This window comes from Haliotis asinina, chromosome 3, assembly GCF_037392515.1.
Source record: "Haliotis asinina isolate JCU_RB_2024 chromosome 3, JCU_Hal_asi_v2, whole genome shotgun sequence".
Taxonomy (NCBI): Eukaryota; Metazoa; Mollusca; class Gastropoda; order Lepetellida; family Haliotidae; genus Haliotis; species Haliotis asinina.
The window spans coordinates 32924444-32944789 of NC_090282.1; the positions used below are offsets into that span (position 1 = coordinate 32924444).

General features: G+C 36.2%; 1 protein-coding gene across 1 annotated transcript in view; it reads left to right on the forward strand.

Moving 5' to 3' along the window:
- The window catches only part of LOC137276748 (uncharacterized), an 83827-nt gene that overhangs the window by 16806 nt on the left and 46675 nt on the right, over positions 1 to 20346 (forward strand). The window contains exons 2-3 of the mRNA XM_067808387.1: positions 3524 to 4948; positions 17852 to 18493. Coding sequence (XP_067664488.1) covers positions 4807 to 4948; positions 17852 to 18493 — 784 coding nt within the window. The 5' untranslated portion in view covers positions 3524 to 4806. The remainder of the gene's footprint in view (positions 1 to 3523; positions 4949 to 17851; positions 18494 to 20346) is intronic.

The window sequence follows — 20346 nt, forward strand, 5'->3', positions numbered from 1 at the left end:
TATGTATAATGGAGCCCTGGCTTTGTGTTCTTGAAGCAACCACAATAGTTGACAGCCTGAAGCTTTATTAAGTGATAAACATGTTGATATGTTTGAAAAAAATCATCGAAATTATGACCCTTGTTGTGCCTCTGCTCAAATGAGGATTTTGTTTATTTCCATGTCATACTGTTTTATATATCTTGATGTGCACAATGGGCAGAACTGGTGCCTTTCATCTTCAGGAATTTGATTTGTTTTTACTTTCCAAGGCAACAAGTTCAGTTTAGGAAAAATATGTTTTAGTGCCAAAAGGGGCAGTGTCATACCATATGCCACAATGTGTTCAAAGCTTCAGCATTGTTCTATGGTTAATGGTTCTTTGAATGTCATTGTCTTCTACCTGTGGAACAAACAAACGATAGCGCATTTTTGGGTCTCATCATTGTCTTATCCTACTGGACTTCTTTGAGTGTCATTTTAGAAGTTGCTATGATCCTACTGGAGTTTGGGTGGGGTAACCCAGTGGTTAAAGCGCTGACTCGTCTCACTGAACACCCAGGTTCAATTCCCCAATGGCTACAATGTGTGAAGTCCATTTCTGGTGTCCCTTCTGTCAAACTGCTGAAATATTGATAAGAGTAGTACAAGACCACACACACTCACTCACTTTAGTGACATACCTTTCATTACTTCTCTGTTAATCTTTGCAGTTGTATCTGGTGTCTATCATATTTACAGATATTTCATTGTCATTCGCGTGCGTGCGTGCGTGCGTGCGTGCGTGCGTGCGTGCGTGCGTGCGCGTGTGTGCGTGTGTACGTGTTGCCTAGTGGTTAAAGCTTTGACCTGTTAATCCAAAAACCCGGCTTTGATTCCCTTTATGGATACAATGTGTGAAGCATATATCTGGTGTTGTCCATCATGATATTCCTGGAATATTGCTAAAAGAGGCATACAACCATGCTCACTCACTCACTCCCTTATACTGTTGTATGAAAGGATGGTGGGGAATATGAATAATTTGTACTGTTTATCATGTATTTACTGCTAAGTGGATACAAATATGTTCATACTGTCATGGAAATATAACAGGTGCATGGTGAAGCCATCAGAGAGGGATTGTTGGAGTTTGGGATGTCCTGATGTTTCAATATATCTGACACGTCCTGTATACCAGTGTTCTCCAGTTCCTCATGGTCAGGGTCTCATTTGAATTATGATCACAAATGGGATAAACAGTAAATGCTAGGTTAATACAACTAATTAAAGAGAGCATACTATATCACAGACATTGTCAGCAGTTCAGGAAACGTAATTCATGCATGCTATGTGGTTCTTTAACAAACCTAGCAGAACTGATCGCGTTTTGTTTAAATATAAAGACAAACGGAAGCGATCCCAGCATCACTTTTACCTTAGAAATTATCTTTCCTTAGAACTGCTTAAATGTTTCTGGCACTGTTGTGCATTTCACTTCACTTTAGCCTTAAACTAAAAGTGTTTATTTGTCATGCTAAAGATCCAGGTTGGTTTGCACACATGGGTACAATATGTGAAACCCATTTCTTGTGTCTCCAGCAGTGATATTACTGGAATATTGTTAAAAGTGGCCTAAAACCATATTAACTCACTCACTCATGAAAGTATTTATTAAATGAAAAGGAATCCTTTTCATAGGTTTCATAGGTTTTCATACTGTAATCAGTATCTGATTTGGAACACATTTTATTCACTGTATAGAACCACATGTGTTTATACAATATACCCAACATGTGTGCATGAATGAGTGAGTGAATTTTACTTCATGTCATGTCAGCGTTAGCTGCTATTCCTGGTTAACAAACACTAGAAGTGTGACACAAAGCCAGCTCTCCAGTATGGATTTTTAGATTTATTCTGTAAACAACAAAGTCTTTGATCATAGCGTTTTTTGCATTAACCAAGATAAGTTTCCTTATCCTGTATGGATTACCTCCCTTTACATATAGATTTACCTGTAGAGTCCATATCTGACTTTCTGAGGGATTAATGCAGGACAGGTAGCAAGGTAGTATTGTGCTGACATATTGATGTATGGCAGCAATCAGCCACCCCAGCTATTGTTTATTTATGTCTCTGCATGCCATACCTCATTAATTTTATAATTCTTAGATATGTAAGCCATAAATTACACCTCAAGCTGTATTTGCTTCAGGTTTCTATTGTCAAGATGAAAAATACAAAAACAATTACTTTTTTGTAAAACAGAAATTGGTTACTTTGCATGGTATTGTCTGATTTATGATACAGGTTTTGAAACAATTTTGATTGTATTTTCTTGGTTTTTGTTTGAAAGAATTTCACACTACGTTTTACCATGAACTTAAGTTTTTGTTAGCTCAAATGTGCGAATGTTGTTGCTGAATATCCCCTTGTCATTCCCCCACATGGAACAATCCAATCAGGCACAGTGGCTCTTTTCCATCATCGTAAGGGAATTCTTCGCCTAGATTTACCATAGTAAATTATTTTACTTCTTTAACTGGCATTTGTGTGATGAACAAGAAGGTGAGTTTAATATTACTATGAGTGACGTTTCGGTGTAACTACATACACTGTTATCAAGCAAGTGTATATCCATAGAACTCTCCTCATTGTTCATGAATTATTTTGCCTAGTTTGTGATTACAAAAAGCGTAATATCCAAGTATCCATCCAGGTTCTTGCCATTTGCTACAGAACAGTAATGCCAAAGTGTAACCTGGTGTTGATTCACAGAGAAGTTAGAACTGCTAGCTCCAGTGGATACAATTTCTGGTAACAAAAAAGTGTTGGAATTACTCTAGAGCCTGTGTATTCTTCTTTAGATTCAAAGCAAGAAGTGTATGATTGTGCATTGAATTGCATATTGATCTTTCTGCTGTTCAAATCCTGCTTGGTGTATATGACTTTAACATTAACCCATTAAGCAGTGGGGCATATTGCTATAATACAAGAGAAATAGTATTGCTGAGATAGCCATTATCTTGATGTGAAGTGGAAGGTTTTCTGTCATAAGGTTTTAATGATGATTTTTAAGAATTTTAAGAAGTTTTGTCAGTATTGACCTGTATTTGGCACATGGTTCCACAAAGTAGCCTTAGCACTAAGATGATCCTTCACTCGTCATGCCAAAGACCCGGGTTTGATTCCCCACATGGGTAGAATGCGTGAAGCCTATTTTCTGGTGTCCTCAGCCGTGATATTGCTGGAATATTGCTAAAAAGGGGTGTAAAACTAAACTCACTCACTCACTCACTCACTCACTCACTCACTCACTCACTCACTCACTCACTCAGATGATCCAACTGGCATTCCTTAACATAACCTTATGACAGTTGTAGTGTTAAGAATGTTTTTTTGCAATTAGACACTGGAGCTTTAACTGATGCCCTTGCCTTAGTAATTGCTGTCATGTAGAATGTATTGAATACTACATTATAATAAGAACAGCACTTAAATGAGTGTTTATATGTTTTAGAATGACAATATACACTATATGGTTTTATTTTCCTGTTTTCAGATCAAAAGAAACATCCATTGAAGTGCCATGGACAATATACTCATAAAACGATCTTACAGTGTTTCTTGAATTGTGGATAAGGAAGTCTTTGTCATTATTCTACGGCATTTAAATTATTATGTGATTGAAAATTCTGATCTTATTAATGGAATTGCCCGTGGAATTGAACATACATTGCCTAGTATTTTCCAAATCAAATTTACAATCTGCAAAGTGTCTATCCACTTTTATTTGCCAAATTCCAAACTGTAACATACACTATACTGAAACGAACAGTTATGCTGACAAAGAATGATAGACCACTTTATCAAGTGTTGCTAAAGCAGTTGAAATAACTTCCGTAACTAATTAACACAGGACGGAATCCAAGTGTGCAATACACCAGTGACTTACCATATGGGATTATCTGGCATACCTACTTAGCTCAGCCTAATTAGCCTTCTCTTCATGGGATGTGAGAAGGCTGATCTCAGCTCTGCAGTTGCTCACATTGGGATTAGTAAGTACAGCAAACCAGGCCGTTGTGTAACACTGAAACTGTGCATTGATTGAAATTGCCTACTTTGCTCCACTTGAAACATATTTTGTGTTGTTTTACCTCTACTACTCGATGAAACTTGAAGAAGTGGATATTGCTAAAATTCTGGAGGCTTATACGTGATGTGACATTTTTTGTGGATTTACACAGCACATATAAGCAAATATCCATGAGGATGCTCAGGATGGAGACACAGCAAGTTGCACCTGCAAACTGCAGATGACAGGAGATGTTGGTGTGACCGCATCAATCACATCATTGTTCAGCCTATGGACTTATAACTTCATGCACCTTATCACAAGGCAATATTTAGTGTATGGACGATGGAACTAGGAGTAACGATCTGAAGGACAAACAAGAAGTTATGTGTTTGCATATAGACTGGATTAATGTGGGACAATTATTCTCCATATACTTTTATCTGTTTCATTAGATTATTCATTAGAAATGTTTGAATGACTGAGTCGGTCAGTGAAAGGTGTCACAATTTATGCAGCTTTCAGCTGTCATCTTCTTTGTGATCTGACATAAGGAACACAGTATGAAGGCAACCTCTTCCTGAAGATACCAGCTTCCTTAAGAGTTAGTGAGTGGATGTCACATTCTTGAGTATGATGACACATGCAGATGGACCTATCTGTTCTCAAGAAGATTAGAATGAAGTTGGAAACCTAGCCATACAATCTTCCCGATGTCTTGATATGCTGAAGTGTTTCATAACATTGAGGGACAGTTGATTGAGACAATGAAAAAAGTAGCAACCATTCATGAGGACACGGAGACTGACTCCTGCACCGACGGCAGCTCCTCAGGGGAGTACATCATTGTACGCAAGTTGGAAGAGGCAGCTCTTCTGGCAGAGCAAAAGAGGAAAAAACTTGCTGCAGGTAAGACATATTGTGATGTTTTTACATTTTACAGCAATGAAGTCTTTTAGTATTATTGATATATGTAAATGCTTTTGATTGACTAAATTTTCATTTGTACAATCACTGAATATTATGTTTGTGTAGAAAGGAAAAAAGTGTTTGATAACTTAGTATTAAGCTTAAATAGTATTCTTGACAATAATCTGTATCAGAATGAAACATGACATTTCTTCACTGCAGAATTTCTGAAGTATTGTTTCTTTCCATTTATAATTTGTGATATATCCTAAAATGTTTTATTTTTGTCTCTTCAAAACATGTCATTAGGCTGACCTTATTGTCTGCCGATCATCATTGTCTAAATGGCATGGAATTTATCGCAGTTCAATTAATCTTTGAATTATGAACCAGTACATTTTGGATTTGTGATGATTTTTGGATTTATGGGTGAGTAATCAAAGGTTGTCTGGTATTCCAGCAAATTCTGTGGTCTCCTGTCACGATTTTAGGTTAAGTGGAATATTGAGTAAAGTTGTCTCCCTTGATACGTAGGACTAATCTTGGAGATCTCTATTTGACATTTCATTTACATTACTGCAGTGTATTAAACTTATTCCTGATGTGCACTGACATCTTACACTTTGGCTGCCCCCCAAGATAATATTGCTGAAATACAAATTCTTAAAATTAAAATCAAATGTACACAATCACACCTTGTTTGTTATATGAGGCCATAAATGGTTTGAGTGGTCAAACTTCATTTTGTACATTTTCTTTCCATGAGTGCTATTATGTCAGTCACTGGATTGTCAGATCAATATTGGCATTTGGCTGTATAGCTGGAATACTGATATCTGTGACATTTAATAGGTCCATAAAAACCACAAACGACAATAAACATTAGATCAACATTTACATGTATGAAGAACAGGCAAACTAGTTTTAAGTAATATTTTCTATAGATATGGTTGCCACACAATTCATGCACTGAGCTTTCTTATTACTCAACAAATTGTTTTTCATGGAAAAAATGAGCTCATCATTAGATAATCTGAGCTATGAATGTGAATCTTGCCTAGAAGGCATTTTCTAATGTAAGGGAGATAACCCCTGTTAGTAAACCAGCCTACTATACTGAACATAGATTACAATGATTACAGTTAATGTCAAAATATAGTGTAGTTATGCTGAATTCATTGTTACAGTGATCAGTGATCCCAGTATTGCTCAACACATCTACCTCATCTCACCTCACTGCATGTCAGAATAAGTCATGGTCAAGAGTTCACCAGTAATTTGATAGTGCTAAAGAGTATTGTCTGAGTGCTGTTTCTTACTTATGTTTAGATGTTCTTCAGATACATTGACTAGTTCAACCTTGTCATTGGTAACTAGCTTGTATTTATTGATAAGCTTGGGATAGTGAACCTTTCCATGACTAATTAAGGCCCCTGCCGTGATAGTGCTGGAGTATTGTTGAAAGCTGTGTTAAACCATACTCACTCACTCATGACAAGTTGAGGATGTTGCCTTGAGTTCTACTCTGGTGTAGTATAGTGTCACATTTCTTTCACTCATTGAAATTGTGGTTGAGTTGATAATAGTGTCTTACACTTGATAATATCATTATGTCATTGGTAACATATTCATACTTACATTTTATAATTTATGATTTAAAGATGTGTCATAAACAGTTACTGTTTTTATTGCAATGTAAACTTACATTTGTGCATATCGATATTTGGTTGGGTGGGGTGGAGGTTATCTGCATGAAGGTGTTGACCTTTGTTTGTTGAGGTAAGAAAAGTTCATAGAAGAGTTTGGTTTGTGAAATTAATTAGGTGTTGACAGTAAGAAAACACTAACTTACAAGTCAGATGGTTAGGATTGATGAAATTGGTTTAGCTAGTTAGAGCTTTGTATCCCTTGTTTATTTATCAAGTATAGTCAAAGCCAATGGACACAGTTGCCACAGTGGAGGTAGGCTTCAGTTCAGGCTGGGACTTCGGTTTGATTGGTCATCAGTTGGACCCTGTTGCCACCAGGACTATCTGGATGCTAGGTAGTGACATAATGTATAGTGCCTACTGACAAATACTCACAAAGCTACATTTTTACAATGTACAGGAGTCTTTCTGACTTTCCATGCATGTTTTCTGACTTGTACATGTTTGTAAGAATTAAGGTAAATGGTCCATCAACATCAGTGAATGCTTGTTCAAAACATTTTTATACATGTATCTGCATAGATTTTCCTGGACTTCAGTAAAACGATTCCCAATCAACCATTTAAAGCCAACAAGTAATGACAAATATTCTCATACTGTGAAGAGTCCAGTATACTCTACATGGGATGCCTGGGTAGTGAATCTACAGTAAACCCAGTCCTGCTTAGTGGTTCAAAGTATCATTTCTTAATCAGTGTTTGATTCACAACATGAGTGAAATATGCAATAACCCCCATTCTCCATGTTCCCAGCCATAATGTACCTGGAATAGTGCTAAATTACATAAACACATTCTCCCACTGCACAAGGTAATCAGAAGGTAACACAAATCTGACTTGAATAATTTAACACTGTACTCTTAACAGTGGCAGATGAAACAGTTTTTCTTGGTCCAGATATAAGGAACGTGTGAGACCAGTGGTGTAGCCCTGAGGACCCAGGTTCAACCGCTCAAATAGGCATAATGTGTGATGTGTATTTCTGGTGTCCAACAGTGGTATTGCTTAAAGCAGCATAAAAACAAACACACTCACTCACTCGCCTACACAGATATGGTCTATTTTAAAATGACCTCCTAACCTATAAGGGCTGTGCTATTCAGTACAAATCCTATATATTTTCTACTATTCAAGACAGATTATGAAGCATGCATTCCTAATCATTTCACTCACGCCCCATTACACGCCTATTATCTCTTACGTCAATCTCAAACCTTGTCTAAGAACATGTATAGATTACATGATAATACCTGATTTTTACACACGGAGCAAATCTGATCGTCAGAGAAGGCTTTATGCTGTAGTACTAAGCCCTGAGTAGCCAGATTCCTCCGGTAATTGTTACCATTCATTGCCTTCTGGGTAATTGTGGCTCACTTGACTTTTTATCTCATTCATACAAGAGTAATTGCTGGAGATTGTTGTTCTGTACAGTTGGAAATGCTGATTTGAAGAAGAGATGAAAGACTTAAGGATCTGGTAGGAGTAATTATTTTTGATTTCTTTTTTATTGTGATGGTGATCTTTTTTTCACAATTAATGCATTCTATTTTGGATACCTGAGTAGAAATTAATGTAAGCATTCATAATTCAAAAGACGACAGGGATGTCAGGTTGAAAGGTATTCTGTTACAAAAATGGTTTCTGTATGCTGATTATGTTGTAGAATTTGACAAAAATGCAGTCAGGTGAGATCTTTTGTTTATTTTTTATTTAGAAAGTCCATTCCAATGAATATGTCAAACTACCTTTTGTAAGGGAGATAACTCCTTGGTGACATGTTATTATATGCTATTGACTGTTGTTTGATGCCATTATTATCCTGCCTTAAGATTACCTTTATACCGCAAGCTAAATATTTAATTAGCATTGATGTGAAAGTTTAAGATGTCTGTAGATTGCCATTTCTATAACAATTATATAAACTGTGTTTCTCATCCAGAGACTTGTGATGATCTCGGTTAGAACTGATCTTCAGTATCCCATGCTTGTCATAAGAGGTGACCTCGGATCAGATGTTCAGGCTTGCTGACTGGGTTGCCACGTGTCATCGTATCACAGTTGCATAGATCTATGTTCATACTGTTTATCCCTGGATTGTCTGGTCCAGATCTGATTTTGTATTTACAGACTGCTGCCTTACAGCTGAAATCTTGCTGAGTGCAGTGTAAAACTAACTCACTCATTCTCATCTAAAGATTGAACCACCAGCTTAGGCAGGTTTTCTAAAAACAAAAGAAAATCATCCACTCTGTCTCAGAAATTAGATTGGAACAAAAAAATTTGTATTTTATTTTTTATAATCAGCATTTCCAAAGAGAGAGTATTTATTCTTACGTTCTTAGTTAACAATTAAATTCTTTATTAATTGTTTCCAATAGATGTAGCTCAAGTTTCAGAATTAAGAATTATGGATTCTGATCCTTGATCAGATTAGAAATAATCCACTTCAGCTGAAAATATATTCCTTCAAAGTAACATTAAAACAGATTACCATGTATAGTGTATTGTGTTTGTGGATGCTGCCATGATTTCTGTTATTCACAGACTTTGGAGATGACATAAGTCAACTGTACCTTGAGTTTATTATATTTTTCATTTGATGTTATTACAGCTTGATTTTTTGTCAGATTCTGGAATATATGTCATTGATGTTAAAATGAGTGCTGTAATGGCAGTCTTTTCAAGCAGGATTCAGTGGTATGAGTAGGATATTTCAAGAATTAATCTATAAAATATCATCATAATCCAAATATTGATATTTCATAATTACATTTGCAGTGTCAAAAGTCATGTAAAATCTGTTGTTTAAGCAAAGAAATGGGAGACCTTATTTTACTTTTTTGTATGAAAACATACAATGTGAAGTTAACATAAAAAAATGGATATGTTCTTTTCCACTTTTCTTATGAAAAATGCAATGTGAATTTAACATATAATGTCTCTTGACTTGTGCTTTATCATAATCACATTTACCTTAACAAGCATTGCCCTGTGTGTATAGATCTTTGATCTGCCGAACCCTCAAACAGGCAAATCAGCCATTACACAGTTGCATGGGTTTCAATAGCATTACCATACATTCATATGTGGTAATATTAACATGAAGCACGGACTGAACCAAATGGCCCATGCTATGCTGGTATCCAGAACCACCGGTCTTTGTTGTTCGCCAAGGCTTGGTTCTTCACATCAATCAAATGCGTACATATTTACCATGGTGCTCACTAAACACCTTGTACACCACAGGTACAGCACAATGGGGAATCTGATGGGGATTATTAATACCAGTTTTAACCCTATCAATACCTTGTGCCTATGAATAATTGGGGGTCGTATTGAAAACAATATTGACTTTTATCATTTTATGCTTGATTAGTTCTGAATTTAAGTAGAAAATGAAAATAGGAATATCTTTGTTCATGAAATGTTAATGGTTATATCAGCCTAACCTGTATTTTACCATATCTGAAATAATGTTGGTGACTTTTAAAATTGATATAAAAGTGGTGATACATTCCACAGTCTTATAATCACACAGATTGATAAGAGAAGTTCAAAGGGCTTTCAGGCACACCATAGCCTTTATGCAAGGATGGGGATTATTGTGAATTGGGTACATAAAATATTACAAAAAAACAGGGATTATTGTGGATCTCATGAACAGCGCACCTTGGAGTGCTAGTTGACCTTTCAGCACTTGTTGTAGTCTGTCATACAGTCCCAGAAGCAAGTCTATCCACGAAAGCCCACACAAGTCTAGAAAATGTGACAAGTCTAGATTTACTTGAATAAATGAAGAAATTCTTAGGGCTCCATTTCCTTACATTATTATTTTTTACTATGAACTATTTTTTTCAGTAAAATATGTTCATTTCAGGGACTAGTTGTTAGTCTACACTTGTTGGTTTATATATGTAAAGGACTGCCTCTGTGGTGCAGTGGTTAGTGCATCTGCCAGAGAGAAGAACGTTATGGGTTTGATCCCCAGTCGTGTCATACCAAAAGATGTTAAAACATGGTGTTTGTTGGTCCCTGCCTGGTGCTTGGCATTAATGGGTACAACATGGACTGGTTAGTTCGGAGTCAGTATATTGTATCTGAGTGGGGTGTTCATGGTTAACTGCAGCATGGTATCTCAGTGAGCTAGCACTATAAAACCAGCTTATATCTGGACTGGTACAAACAACCACACATATGCATGCATGTACATCAGCATATGAGCAAAATATTCTTAATTGCAACATCAAAGCCCATTTCACATCAGTTCACCTTACCCATATGTGTAAATGTTGTGGTGAATGCTTAGTCTGTGTATACATAGCCCCAGTGTTATTCGTTATGCTCCTAGACTGGGTCTAACAAAAACAGCCTATGACCGTCCAATGAAATGCGAGACAGCTAAATGGATTTTAACCAATCACTTTGTGTGTGCCTCTAGTTTTATGAGTGCATGTTACAATTTATTTGCAGAGTGCACAGTTTGATAATTTGTCAGCATATTTCAACAAGATCAAAATACATTGATCAATATTTAGGTGCAAAAAAAACAACAAAATATGTTCAAAATGGTTTTCTGAAGATAGAAATAGAAGTATGTAAAAAAATATGTCTGCAATGCGAGCTATTCAGCAAGCACCTTCAAAGCCTTTGTGTGACCACATGTATTTCAAAGTAGTTCTAAACACTGTTGTATTTAAATGTGTCTTTTCTCAATAAGTAAGTCAACAATGTACACAGTAGCCATTGCCTTTCTTTTACAAGGAGAGGTTGCATAACAAAACTTCCTAAGTGTCGTCACTATTAGAACAGACACATGAAGTTGCCAGTGTGTGTTTGAACATTGTGTATGGGAAGGCTTCTGTAATGTATTTTTCATTAGCAGTTGTCAGACATACATGTGAATGGGCCATACTATGGTGTTGTGTACATGAAGTATCAGACACCTGTACTTTGTCTGTTGGGTACAGGTGTAAATCTAACATTTTACATCCCGGATATAAATTAGCAAAGTGATCTGCATCATATTCTTGAAGACATGCCTTTTGAGTGCTATTCAGCAGAAAACTAGCATTTCATTATGAAACATAAACAAACTATTACCCTCTTTGATAAATTGATTAAATTTAAAGTAATAGCCATACATATAATAATTCTTAAATCATGATCGGAACATTTCCAGATTTCTAATCTTTGGCATACATTTACCTTACTGGGCAGACTACCTGTTTTTGCTTGGTTGGGTGGGCTGGCTGCTTGTACCTGGTTGTGTGGACTACCTGTTTTTACCTGTAAGTGACAAGCAGGGGACTTACATGTGTAATCTCCAAATCTACACACTTGTCAGATTAGCCAGCCGGAAGGACGTGGTTTATGACCACTCTCACACCAGGGCATATGGGGGATTATCAGCAATATTCCATCTGTATTGACAATGTTATTGTTGATAGTACCAAGCAATGGACTACGGCTTGCCAACACCAGGTCATTTATGAAAGTGTGATATGTGTCTAGTGACAAATGAGCTAGAGTTTGTTATTACTGGTCAAAATCATTTGTTATACCATAGTTAGTATTCTGTATGAAGGGTGACATTCCTGATAGTTCTTGGAATCCTCCTAAAGATCCAGGTGTAGATGGAAATGTTTGAGGTTTCAGTGAGGACTGCAACACTGTGCATATTCGACTTGGACTTAATGACCTCTGGATAAATTTGAGTTCGGGAGAGCTTCAGGAGAAGCTAAATGTTTTGAAGACTGGAAATATATGGATCAGCATTATTTTGAGTGAAAGAGTGTGACAGTGTTGACAATATTCCAGTGATGGACATGTACTACGTATGATGAATTGCCTTGTACGTTTACATGCTGTATCTGGGATTAAATGGATGGCAGTTTTGAATCCTTGCAGCAGGTAGGTAGTATAAAATAGGTTTGTGGTGATTGATATCTAATGGTATAACTAGCTTCATGTGGAATAAATGAGTTACAGAGTTAACCATCAATAATTTATCTGATCTTGGCTATGGTGTTGCATGAAGCTATTTTCACCATAATGATTGCTCAAGTGATTAGAATATTGACAGAGGGAGTAGGTTATTTAAACCATAGACAACCAAGTTAAATTTGTTTTCTTGTAGGAATTGGGTTGTTGAACTAAAAAAAATGAATAATAATTGGAAGGCAGGAGTTATCTCCCTCTACACTTCTGATTTCTGTTTCGAGCTGGGATATGATAACATGTGTCACCAAGTAAGTGAGTCTGACCACCCAATCTTGGTCAAACTGTTTTTTAATCAGGTGTCAGTAGTAAGTTCCTTAATGTGGTATTAGTGAGAAAGAATAATGTGTGAAGACTATATATCATACACTCAGATATATCATAGGTTGACAGTCTAATAAATCATCTAACAGTGATATTGGGCTGATTTGAGGGTTCTGCTGTCACGTGTATTTGACCATGTAAATGTGCTTACTTTATGAAGGCTTTTAAATCTTTACCTGTCAAGGACGTCAATTATCAATAGCTTTTTTGTCAAGTATCACAGATTTGGTAAATTCATTTTAGATTAGGGTGGGGTGAATGTACTAAAGTAAACAAAAAATGACTCTTCTATCATGTGTTGATGTACAGATGAAATATGGATATTTGAAATCTAGAACTTTCGATGTGGCGTTTCCTGCAGAGGTACACCCCAGGTAGTACGTACAATCGATGCCAAGTAAAGAGACTGGATGGCTATGATGAAACTGGTGTATGGATAGATACTGGATGGTGACTACTAGGAAAGTCTTGACTCTAAGCTGGCATAGGTTGTGTATTTAAATGATTCTGGGTCCTAAAAGTTTTTCGATCATGAAACATAAGTTGCAATGAGAGTTACTATTCATATCAGTCTGACTACAATAAACCTCCAAGTATCTCCCCATAATTTTTCTTTAGGTCAGAAGATGGAGGACAACATTACTTAATTCTGTCACCACTGTTTTCTTTTTCCTGAAACATTTTATACAAAGATTAAATAACTTTATTACCAATAAGTGCTTAAAATAATCCAGAGAGTTGCACATCAGCTTCAAAATCTTTAGCTGCGCTAGGTTGTGAGATTTCACAATATGGTAGCTGATGCTATCATAATAAATGATAAATTGCATGTGCATGTGAGGGGACATTATGGAGGTTAAAGCAGCTCTCTTGAATAAACTAAATGTTATCTGATAGGGAATTATCACTGTTATCACTGAGCATTATGGATGACTGAAGCCTGTCATTGGTGCTGATGAGATGGTTGGGTGATAACAATTCATATGACATGGTTATAGAATCGTTATGTATTTAAGCTCCAAGACTGCATGGTGACTGGCTTGAGCTAGTGACACATGTATTGACAGAGCTAGACTTGGACACAATGATCTCAAGGTGGTATACTATTCATGATATCATGATTAGGCTGAATGCCTTCATGACATGACCTCCAGGGACGTCTGATTTGTCTAGGTATACTCAGATACTTTTGTATGGCACTACAGGAGAAAAGTATCTGAGAGGAATTGTTGTATTCTAACAAAACACTGCCCTTGTTCACTCGCTTAGTAACTGAAGTTCATGTTTTAACTATGAAGAATATCACAATGATGAGGCCTTTCAGAAAACCCGTGAGAATTTCAGACAGAAAAATGCATACAGATTTTTTTCTAATCTTTTTATCAGAATTTTTTTTTTAAGGAATTGTACACACAACTGTTTTGATTACATTAATCCCCCTTTCCCCCACCCTCCTCCCAGAGTCAGGAGTGTTTCAAATTATATTTAATTGGTGTAGATGTTCTGTCTTAGGTTATGTGGAGTGAATCTTGGTAAAATGATATTGCTGGAATATTGCTCAAAGTGACATAAAACCAAACTCACTCAATCACTCACTCAATCACCAAGAAGTTACCAGTACAACAGGCAAATTTTATTTTAGAATCTAGTTGCAGCATTGTGGCAGTTTACCATCTTGGGTCATGCTTCGACAGTGTTGAAGGGAAGGCAATATTTCTTGTACCATACACACAGGTCAAATACAGGTAATCTGAAATATGAAAGTCTCACTCAATATGTGTAGGAACAACTAACAACAAAAACTTTTATATCCTTTATTCGCAATAAGTGTTTTGAAACATGTCTTCCACATGATCTATACCGAGCTGTAAAGCTGTTACTGGTAACAATATGCCTAGAGGGATCGTATTTCCTTCTTTATGTGGTATATTATCGCTCATATACGGGTCACCTCTCCCACACTGGTAATAAGCAGTCATAGAACTGAAAATGATTCCTCTCATCTATATTCATAAGTGTGTTACATGATATACGGGCATGGAAGGAGGTGCAGCGTGCTGGGGGTAAGGCTACAGTATCACCTGAAGGATCCTGTGAGTGTTTTGTACATAACAACAGGGACTTTATCGTGGATATGGTCTGGATGGGGAGTTGTTTCAAAGAGGAACTATTTTTACCATGAGGATTAGAAGAAAAGGTAACGTTATCAAGGATATTTCTTTTTTCCAAAATTTAGAAAGTTACAGATAGGATACTGTGAAATTTCTTGAGTAAGGTGCGGCTGAATGTAAATATATTGCTTTTAATGGTATTTGTTGGCATTATCAAGGGTTTCCATACATTTTGTTAGTGAACATTGACAGGAAAGATGCTGTTGTTTTTCTTGAGTCAGAAGGAGATATATTTTTGAATGAAATTCAGATCTTATTTGTCTTCTGTCCAGTTAAAGGAATTCATGGCTCATTTGTCATAGAAATGGAAAGAAAGAGGTGCTCCTTAATTTTGTTTGAGTAATATATAAGTTGATGTGGGTATTAAGAATAGCCAGAGTGTACCACGAATCCTGTGTTGACTGTTGGAACCAACTTTATTGCTGTACTGTAATTTCATGTTTCTGATCTCCATTTTTCAAAACATTCATCGACTGGAATATTTGTCAAATTTTGTTTAATCAATTCATACAGAAACCTTGTATTTCACAAGATATTACAGGACCAGAAAGAACTCATAAATAGTTGTTTTAATAACTAACAAGAAACTGGAAACTCAGATCAACTAATCAGTTAAAACATAAGATCAATGAAGCTGCAAGTGTGCACCCCAAATATCCTGTTTTTCGCTGTGCATTTATCAACAAAAGTCAATATTGATAGTCACATGTACTATCCATGCATCAATAGTTTTTCAATTCTGCCATCAATTAATGGTATTGGAGACTCAACAGTTGCAATCACTCAAGAAGTCACTAAGGCCTGTTAGAATTAATGAGATTGTGGTTTGTTTTCATAAAATCCTATTGTCCGTCAGTACATGTTATTATCAATAGAAAGTAATTTTGATTTTGTAAGTCGGTGAAAACTTAAATATCAATTTATCCTCAGAAAGGGAGTCTCACTCGCTATATGTTACATGTATACATATGGTTATATCAAAGATGAATTTCTCCACTAGGTTGGGGGAACCCATGCAGACACCTGCATAGGATCATGCATCAAATTGCTGAAAAGCACGAGCAAATATCATGCATGTGAACAGCTGCATTTTGGTGTTAAGTTTTGCTAAGAAATTACCAATTTTTGCCATGTTTCATCATTTATTGACCTCGTGACAATAATGTTTTTAACGTTACAGTTTTGTTTTGCAATACATCTGTTCTTGTGCACACAGTACCTTCAAACAGTTACTTAACCGATTGTTTTGCAAAACTAGCTTAGAACTGTTGACTGAAGTAAGTGGATACATTTACACTAGTGAGTCTAAACTTTTGATGGGTAGCATAGATTGAGGTTCTTTGGCTTTTGTGTGCTTTTGTTAGTTCACCCTGCAGCAAATGGACACCTGGTAAGATGAGATGGTGATGAACCCTTATTGGTACCATGGACTATATACCACCTAGGTAGAAAAGAAAGGTATTCCAAAGCTGAATGAACCATTGTAGTGTTGAGTACATGGTGCAGTGTGTGGACTATAGTGTATTATGAATAAACGCACGTGAAGGGTCTGGTGAAAAATGGTCCTCAGACATGTATGCTCACGATGTGGGCTTCTGACAGGATAGTGGTCAGACTCACAGACGTGATTCATGACATTTATATCATTATTATTGCTCACATCAGATAATGTAGCCAAAATGATGAATTTGTAAAGCCTTCTAAATGGTTAGATTTCATCCCACAGAAAGGAGGCAATCTTTAAAGTCTGAGAGGTGTTTTGGTACAAGCTTGTGATAGGATGATTGATGTTACGATGCTTTTACATTTTGGCATAATATACTACATAGACAATAAGAAACCACTCAAAATCTTACACCATGTATGTTTTGTTTCACATTAAGAGACTTCAAGTGGTATTAACACTTTGTGATTTGATAATATGTTTTTTTAATGAATACATTACATTAACTGATATTGATGTAGTACAAGTGATATGGGTAAATGTTTTCAGACAGTTTGCCCTGATGTCATATTTGATGTTGTTTCTCCTGTTGAATGTCAGTGTCATGTGAATTGTGAGGTTTGTTGTACAAGATGCCACATAATATGTCTGTGAATATTTGTTTTCTTAAGTAACTATTATTCATGTAGTACATTTTAACTATAAATGCATCACTGATTCACTAGAGGTTTACTAGGATGTGATGGGCAGCAGTCTAAGGCACCAAGCTAGTGATCCAGCAAGTTTGGAGGTGTCGGGATTGAGCAGTTGAAGTGGTGAAAGAGATATCGGCACTATACCAAAATGTCTACTATAATATAGTATGTTCACTTCCAACAAAGCTCCAATATGTCTGTCTATAATGTACCTAGCCAAGTTTTTGCAGGAACTAACTTTGGTATAAATCCTTATCATTTTGTGTACTTTGCAATCTTTAGTTACTGAATAGAAACTTGCATTGTAGCATCAAATGTAAATATGTGTATGAATAACTAATTGCTTTTTGAAACATTTGTTGGGGTGTTTTTTGGTGGTTCGGGTTTTTTTTTCAAATAGGAAAATAATATTGGAATATGTATATAAAGAAATTCATTTTAAACATAATTACTTGTATATGTAAACTTTTTTAGTGACTGAAGTAAAGGTTGAAGAAATGCCAACACAATGTAAAATTTTAACTCACTCACTTAGTCCTGTGTATGTGTTTGTGTGTTTAGAAGAACCAGTATGGCGGGAGAATGTTCGCAGACAGATGGAGGAAGAACTGGATCGCAGAGTTCGCGATGCTCTGGAGACTCCCCCTCTGGAACGCATCAAGCGTCGGAAAGAAGAAGCACGGAAACGTCAGCATAAAGAATTGGAAAAAATAAATTCCCATATACTCCTTGATATATCAAAAGACAGGGATTTTTTCAAATCAAAACAATGGCGAGCACTTCAGGCTCGACAAAATAATCGGAATATGACACAACATAATAATCGGATAGAGTTTGTGTTTCGGGATGAACTCTCACGATCCAACCAGGATGAGTTCCCTGGAGTGTTTGGATTGGAGAGTTTTTCTGAAGGGATTAAAAATATCAGAGAAGAGTTTTCCAATTCTGTTGAGAGATTTCCTCCTTTAAAGCCAAAGATACGACAGTTTTACACAAAACAGGGTTTCCTTCAAGCTATGAAGTCTGGCCATTTGCCAGATGGATTTACATTTTTGGATGATAAAGGAACATACAGAGACAAATATGGTGTTATACGAAACCAAGATGGCCCCTTCTGGCCTTTAGATTGCCTTCCACTATATGCAACACCTAGATTCAGATACTTCGACATGAAAGCAGAACCACTTTCGTACCAGTTGCCAGGTAAGTTAATTTTTTGTTTGTTGGTTTGTTTGTTTGTTTGTTTGTTTGTTTGTGCAGAGCACAGAGTAGCATTTCAGCTATATGACGACTGATTAATAATCGAATTAAAACCAGATACCAGCATTGCCCCATGTGATAAGGGCACAATGATACACAGTCTGTGCTGTCACTCAGCCAGACGAACCAATACACTTTGTCACAATATGAAATCTAAACAAGTTATATATGTAATGAGAGCGTTAGCCACTATGGGTGACCAGTGATGGGGAAACAGCTATTGTGATAGTGATAGTCTATTGCAACATACTATTGCGACAGTAATAGTATATTGCCACAAACTATTGCAATACTATTGCAATAGTTTTTCTTTTCCTTGAATTGACTCATTTGAAGTCATTTCCGAAATGACTGTGAATGATATAAACAGTGAGTTTAAATGACATAAAAACAAGTTGAAATAGTTTCAGTCTCTTTTATCAACTGACAAGAAACTTGAAACCTAGCTGAAATAAAGACATAACATAAATTCATTGAAGTTGCAAGTCAAGAGAAGTCAAAACTGTTGACAGTCACACATATTATCAATGCATCGCTATTTTTTTTCTTGCTGTGGGAAACTTAACTATTGCAGTCCATTAATAGTTTGATGCGTTATTACTAGCCCCATTAGCCATGAAGGGTAGCTTTCATCCAGCATATATATCGTACAAAATGTTATCCTCATATATCCCCATTCTTTAGTGTGAGTAAGTTCTGGCTCAATAATTATACCCTCACTTAAATAACAGGGTTATTAAGTGTTCATTCTGTCTTTCCCGTCCTTCCATCCCGAAACTGTGTCCAGAGTATATCTCACCAACCTTTACACACATTAATAATTGCTCATACATATACCTTTTGCTATTTTGACATTTATGAGAATTATATGTTTGTGAAAATGTGTTTGATGGTTATCTTGTCAGAAATATATCACCAAAACAATACATGGTTGTAGATTCATTAGCTTCTCTAGATTCACTAGGTTCACTAGATTCACTAAGCTAAACAAAACTTAATCACGACTAACTGATTTGCCTTTTGCAGTTTTATAGTTGAGCAGAATATTTTTTTTGTTGTTTCCATGGAAACATCACTGGTACAAAATAATTTTTCTATAAATTATTAATGTAATCAATCTATGGCAAAGCTATTATCTTCATGTGTATAAAGCTTGAGTCAAGGAAAAGGTCTGGTGATCCTTTAAGTTCTTTAAGAGGTATTTAGAAGTTGGAGCAGTAAGGAAGGCTGACAATATATGGATGAACAACTTCTTTATTGCTATGAGAGTGACATTTCGGTGCAAGTTCTAACACTGTTATTAAACACTTGCTTGAAGTTGTTCATCCATATATTGTCATCCTTCCTTCTGGTGATCCTTGTTGCTTGATGTACTTCAGTATGAGTCATTTCCATGACCCGAAGTGGGTAGTTGGGGTTTGTGAGCTGTGCTTGCTTTTACACTTGTTTTCAAGGAATGGAATGTTACTTAGACATTCCCTTCTAATACATACTGGACTATGGTAGGCATGTTTACAGTTCAGTATATATTTCTATGGCATGCCTACAAATACAAAGTGGCATGATTCTCCACCAAACCTCATGCCTGTCATTATCTGACTCACATATGGATGCACAGTTAGGCACTGTGACATGGATGATTGTGTGTTGTCTGTATAAATGCACCATATTGTTAATTGATGTATTTATTGAAAACAAAAGTTGCATTTTGCTTAAGGATGTAAGCTGCAGTGTTGGCTTGCAACTGTTTAAGGTGAGTTGATATGACTTGATGAGATGTCAGCATTGAACTACAT